The following is a 5854-nucleotide window of genomic DNA, read 5'->3' as shown; positions in this document are numbered from 1 at the left end:
TTTCATCACAGCCTTTAAATAAATACATGGTGTAAATAATTAAACAACAGAACAAATTAATTTGCGCTATTGGCAACGCTAAAGAGCGCTCTCTCTATTGCTCACAAATCGCAAACGTGTGAAATTTTGACAACTGCTGCCGCTATGAAGCAGGCTTCAACGCAGCTCCTGGCCAATAAACCTGCATTTGTCGAATCTATTTAACGTACAAAATGCAGGAAATAACTTTCTCCTCGGTTTATAACTTACCAAGCCGTCACATTGTACGTAATTAATGGTATTATCCACTTCTTCCTGACGAGCACGATTTCCTCCACGGTTAGCCATTTTAATGTCAAATGCAAAAGAGAGAACTCAGAATTCACGCGAAGTTGGCCGTCGTTGTCAAGACAAATCACGTATACGGTCTGCAGAGTGATGCCAAGTTTTAGATTTAAAACAGGGTAACCAAGACAGTGAACATTATAGTTGCTTCCTTGGGTTATGCAATTCAGTATCACGATCATTTCACATGAAACGATCGGGATCATTCTCGTTGGGATTGGCAGCACTAATTTTATACTACTAGCACGAGAGAGACGACATTTTAAAAAATAACTCACTAAATGCGGAAATGTACATTTAAACGAAATAATATTCACTTAAATATTTGAATCAAGTTAAGAGCCACAAATGGCAGAATATTTGTATGCGTTTACAATCATTTGTCAGTGCTACCAAACCGTGCAGCAAACAGCAGATCATAAACTGAACCAGATCTCTATCAGGATCACGTCGTTGTCCCAATCATTGTGCAAGGAAACACAGCAAGTAGGTTTGTTCCACATGAGCCCGCGAGTGCCCAAAACAGCCCAGAAAGCGTTCCTCAAGCTAGAAAAATGGGTAACAGAGAGCGAATACCTTAAAATTCGCTCGTTCAATAAGTCAGTGTGAATAAATTTTAAACGCTCATCCTTCTACAAACAAATAGGGAGCCGATTTTGTCAAGAGGGACCGAGAAAGCTGGGCTGGAATCGTAACATCCGTTCACGGATCGAAAATGATACGAAAGAAAATTATGTCATACGTCGGTCAGTATAAACTGAATTGGACAAAGGGTACGATCACGTATGTCATAATCCGAAAAATGTATTTTTACGTGACGAGTAGTACGATATCGTATGGGACGATTTGAGCCCTGGTTTCTGAGCAAACCTGTTCTTATTGAATCATGCAGCAAACCTTCCCGTATACCTTTTTAAATTATAGTTTTTTTTTAGCAATGTTATTGAGCTTTGTACCACAATTCGTTTTAGTAAAATGGAGAGGGCGACAAAGTCTGAGCGGCAGAAGTTATAGCTAGATAGATAGATGGGTAAGGAGCGCAAATTCGGTGTTGGATTCATGGTAGGAGAAAGACTTCGACGCCGAGTAAATACTGGTGTTCACCTCGGTGGACGAACGTCTAGCTACAATCCGCATCAAAGCGAGATTCGTCAACATCTCGCTCATCTGCGACCATGCCCTGTTTTTCCGGGGGTTGTTCTCTAAACGCTAATTCGCCTTGACTGGATCACCCTCTGGTCAAGTTTGTTCACCGCCTCTTAGGCAGTAGAGTTATATATTCGGAGATGGGGGAGGTATCCATACCAAGATAGGCAAGCCACGGCACTCCACAAGGCTGTGTTCTCTCGCCACTCCTTTGGAATCTAACGGTGGATACTTTACTGTCACGGTTGCAGAGTACGGATTGTCAAGTCATTGCTGACGTGGATGATCTTGCCCTGACGGTAGTTGATACTGAAGTAGTCAGTCGTGGACACCTGGTTCAAAGAAGCAGGCCTTAGTGTCAATCCAGCAAAAACGGCCGTGGTTCTCTTTTCAAAGAAAGCGAAACCTGTCCGGCTTCCTTGAACGGCATCGCGTTGACTTTTTCGGAGGAAGTTAGATATCTGGGCGCTATATTGCTATTGGCCGAAAGTTAACTTGGCAGCGCAATATAGGAGAGCGTTGCAAGAAAGCTATAACAGCCATGCGCGCCTGTACATTAGCGGTAAGAAACAAATGAGCAACGGTTCAAAGGGTGGGGAGCATAATGATCACGGGAGTTTTACCATCAACGCCGGATAAAGCCCCAGTACCTTGCTTCACTTTCTACCTGTGGACTTATATGGTAAACTACAGGCAAGCCGTAATGCTATTAGATTAAATGCGCTAATCAAATGGAGTGGAAAGGTTTGGACACTATAGAATTTTGGAAAATCTTCCAGTAGACTTCAGGTACCTAGACCACACAGTCTCGCCTACTGGACTAAAGAATCACTTCCAGACAAGGATCCCCTCAAGGGAAGAATGGGAAAAGGATTCGGCCCTGATCTCGTATTATGACTCAGCAGCCATCTACACTGATGGCTCAGATTTGGATCTGAAGGTATGAAGTGGGGTGAACTCGCAAGAACTCTCACTTAGCCTTAGTTTTCGTCTGCCAGATCTCTATAGCGCTTTTCAAGCTGAACCAACAGCAATAAAGGAAGCTGCAAGGTGACTGATCGACTATCTTATTAATCTGAAGGCGGTGTCAATCTTTTCTGATAGCCAAGCAGCTATTGGAGCACTTAGTTGTGACAAATCGGAACAAGACGGGCTCATAATGAACTGGCAAGATGTTATATCACTAATGTTGTATGGGCGCCAGGCCACAAAGACATAACGGGAAATAGTGTTGCAGATGAACTAGCAATGGAAGCTATCCGCTATCTTCTTGCAAACTCTGGCTGAAGAACAACTTTATCGAACGGGCACATATAAGATGGTCTGCGAAGCCTACTTGCAGGATAGAAAGACATATCTCGCCTAGGCTGGACAAGCGTAGATCTCGCCCTCTCCTCCACTTGGAGCGGCCACTGCTCCGACATGTTATTGGAGTTCTCACCGGGCATTGCCTGATGGGAACCCACGATGCTAGAATGAGTTTGCAGTCAAACGACTACTGTCATGGCTGCCGTGATGAGGATGAAATCGAAAGCGTGGCGAGGGCTCGTCGACGCTCGGTCCTCCATTATTCTTTTGAATGTCTGGCTGAACTGGATTCAGCCAGTATTTATGACTTTGTGCGCTTCATCAGAGCTACGAAGTAGTTCCATTTCTAAGGTAAGAGGAGGGACATATGGAGTCTTTAATATGGCATCACAACGGGCCCATGGTGGCCTAAGTGTGCCCTTTTCCTGAGGGATGAGGGCAGGCGAGATAGCCTAACCTACTTTTTCATATTCAGCCTTATTAGTTTCATTTTCTCCGAATCGGTTCACTATTCTCTTTTGGTTTCCATGTACAATATTTACTATGGACGGATTAGAAGTTATCGAGTGAATTTTTATCGGGCGAAACTCATTATATATAATTCTTTTTTTTAAAGGAAAGGTGTTACCCCACAGGGGGTCCTATACTAATAAATACTAAAATCCGATAATCGGATCATGAAAAAACTAACGATAATCTTGAATCTTTGGATGAGAATTGATGTCGGTTTGGTTTTTTGCTTAAAAATTACTTCTTTTCATTAAATAAGAAAACCACTTGCGCCAAAGGAAGATTTGCCAAGAAAGTCGAATGACTCTCAAATAGCTATGTCCAGCCCCCGTAGGATGCTTCGCATTCCGCACGATCACAACGAGCGTATCACCAACGGCAGGAAGCCATTCTATAGAATCTTCTAAAATCAAACTACCGTCGACAATGTGTCAAAAATAATAGAAAAAAATGAAGTACCGCCACTTAATTTTTAGTCAAAATCGGCGCCTATCTTAAACACAAGTATATATGCAGTAAATATTTATTTAGTGCATACTCTTATGTATCTTTGAAGCACTTCTTATTAACACTCTGCGACGAAGTATCTAACACTTGAAGTTGTCATATGGTTAGCCATTTCCCCGAAGAAGAACGTTGCCACTTTCTCTACATCCCTCAATTTGGTTTAAAAAGCCGCGAACCGCTGGTCAAATTATCAGTTTTACTTGCGCCTACATCAAGTGAAAATCCAAAACCATGAAAACTACCGGAATCATTTTTGTGACGCTCTGTAGCATCTTAATGCTGCGCGGAACTGCAGCTCATCCTGAGGGCAACAAGGACATCACCATCGATGCAGCCATTCAATCCAGTGCGCACATTGAAATTCCCGAGTCAGTTGCAGAGGAGTTGCTTAAGGCAGTGGTAGAAGCCTTCAACAATATGAAAATTTCTGGAGAATCCAGCGTTCAAAGTCACGTTTCCATACCCGAAGAGAAACCTAAACTGCAAAGCCGCAGCCAACTCGCTACCTGTGATTTGATGGATGCCACTGGTTGGTCCAAGACTTTATGCGCTGCCCATTGTATTCTGTTGGGACACCGCGGTGGCTACTGCAACGGAAGGTCTATCTGCGTATGCCGCGATTAAATACAGTTGAGCGCCGGATGTGTTGAAAACAAAAAAACATTGAGGAAAATTTTAACTAAGTTTTAATATTCCAAATATATGTACATACATACATATGTAGTAGATACAATATCACTGAACTTTCAACGAATAAAATGTTTTGAAGAATACCAGGCAAAATTATTGGTTTACTTTTAGTTAGATTAAAAGCTGATACAATTACAAGGTTCAACAGCTACCTGAGCAGAATCAACGAGGATGTGCCCAACCAATGCCCGGCATGTGGAGAGTCGCCACATGACTCCCGGCGCCTCTTCACATGCCCTGAGAATCCCACTCAGCTAACGCCCCTGTCCCTATGGACAGCCCCTGTGGAAGTCGCACACTTCCTGGGCCTCCCCTTAGCTGAAATAGACGACAACGATGATGGATGAACCGTCCCGAACGGGGCTTAGTAGCCGCTACAACAACAACAACAAGGTTCACTGTAATGTTTTATCAATAATCTCAAAATCCGCTAATATTTGAATAGATATAATTCTTTGGGGCAAATTATAAGGTTGTAAATAATATCATTGATTAACAACGCTGAAACCAGCGGAGATGATGAACTCGAGTCCCCAGTCGAAGACGACGGAGTTGATGTACCGCCACCCGATTGTTACGAAGTACGAATAGCAAGTTCGCGGCTGAAATACAACAAATCTGCGGGGGGCTGACGGTTAGAATTTAAGTGTGCTCTGCCCAATCCAGGGTATTGTATGAAACGCTGAAGTCCACCATCAACGAATTGATCGGGCCTTATCAGTGTGACCTTAAACCACCATAGACCATTCGGCAAGTCTTGGAAAAGACTCGCGAGAAGATGATCGACACTCGCCATTTATTTGTCGACTTCAAAGCCGCTTTCGGCAACCACGAAAAGGAGTTGCCTATACGCCGCTATGTATGAATTTGGAAAACTGCGAAACTGATACGACTGCGTAAATTCACGTTGAGCACCGTTTACATGGGGTTATCATATTTACAGTGGCGATCAAAAATGGATGAATGGTATTTAGTTTTCTCATATTTACAATGTTTTTCAAGGTATAATTTATTCGATATTACATTACAAAAATATGGTTCATGCTTTAACGAAAACTATATAAATTACACTTTCAAACTTTATACAGAACTTAGAAAAATTCTAAAAATTTTTATCTGAATTTCGAGCTTTTCAACCAGAATTTTGCCGTAAACAAGCTTATAAAATTCTAATAAAATGAGTGCAAGTTTTGAGCGGCTATAAAATCGCATTAATTTTTAGTAATTTTTTTTTGCTGACGGCTTTTGGTTTTTTTTTTTTTCATATAAATAGCGAAATTTAGTAAAACTGCCGTTGATTTTTTTTATTTTTTCGCAAACGATCTTGCGCATATTGTTCCACAAGAAATTTATGTTTATATAGAAAAAA

At 41.9% G+C, this 5854-nt stretch overlaps 2 protein-coding genes across 4 annotated transcripts; one reads left to right on the top strand and one right to left on the bottom strand.

Moving 5' to 3' along the window:
* LOC118741781 lies at positions 1–1258 on the bottom strand. 3 transcript variants are annotated; one of them, XM_036473753.1, is made up of 2 exons: positions 250–1258; positions 1–12 (listed from the first exon to the last, which is right to left on the bottom strand). In XM_036473753.1, the coding sequence occupies exons 1-2, from the start codon at positions 528–530 to the stop codon at positions 6–8; spliced, it is 288 nt and encodes a 95-aa protein (XP_036329646.1). In that variant the 5' UTR covers positions 531–1258; the 3' UTR covers positions 1–5. The 3 variants fall into 3 exon arrangements, 2 of the variants coding, with proteins under 2 accessions (XP_036329646.1, XP_036329645.1); XR_004993344.1 differs by lacking the exon at positions 1–12 and adding an exon at positions 19–196; XM_036473752.1 differs by lacking the exon at positions 1–12 and adding an exon at positions 19–181.
* A 2576-nt stretch (positions 1259–3834) lies between these two features.
* LOC118741780 (defensin-A-like) lies at positions 3835–4472 on the top strand. Its single transcript, XM_036473750.1, has one exon. It carries the CDS (start codon positions 4027–4029, stop codon positions 4417–4419), a length of 393 nt encoding a protein of 130 aa, XP_036329643.1. The 5' UTR covers positions 3835–4026; the 3' UTR covers positions 4420–4472.
* Positions 4473–5854: the final 1382 nt, after the last annotated feature.

The sequence above is a fragment of the Rhagoletis pomonella genome, unplaced genomic scaffold (assembly GCF_013731165.1).
Source record: "Rhagoletis pomonella isolate Grant_MI unplaced genomic scaffold, Rhpom_1.0 Rhpom_scaffold_00006, whole genome shotgun sequence".
In the NCBI taxonomy this organism is placed as follows: Eukaryota; Metazoa; Arthropoda; class Insecta; order Diptera; family Tephritidae; genus Rhagoletis; species Rhagoletis pomonella.
The sequence above is the reverse complement of the archived record's forward strand: the minus strand, read 5'-3'. Positions and strand labels throughout refer to the sequence as shown.

What these genes read in the sequence shown, in the direction of transcription:
- LOC118741781 (XM_036473752.1), bottom strand. Translation starts at nt 530, where the DNA reads ATGATCCCGATCGTTTCATGTGAAATGATCGTGATACTGAATTGCATA. An exon ending in ACGTACAATGTGACGGCTTG is followed by an intron (nt 182 to 249) that starts GTAAGTTATAAA and finishes CGACAAATGCAG; the next exon opens with GTTTATTGGCCAGGAGCTGC.
- LOC118741780 (XM_036473750.1), top strand. Translation starts at nt 4,027, where the DNA reads ATGAAAACTACCGGAATCATTTTTGTGACGCTCTGTAGCATCTTAATG.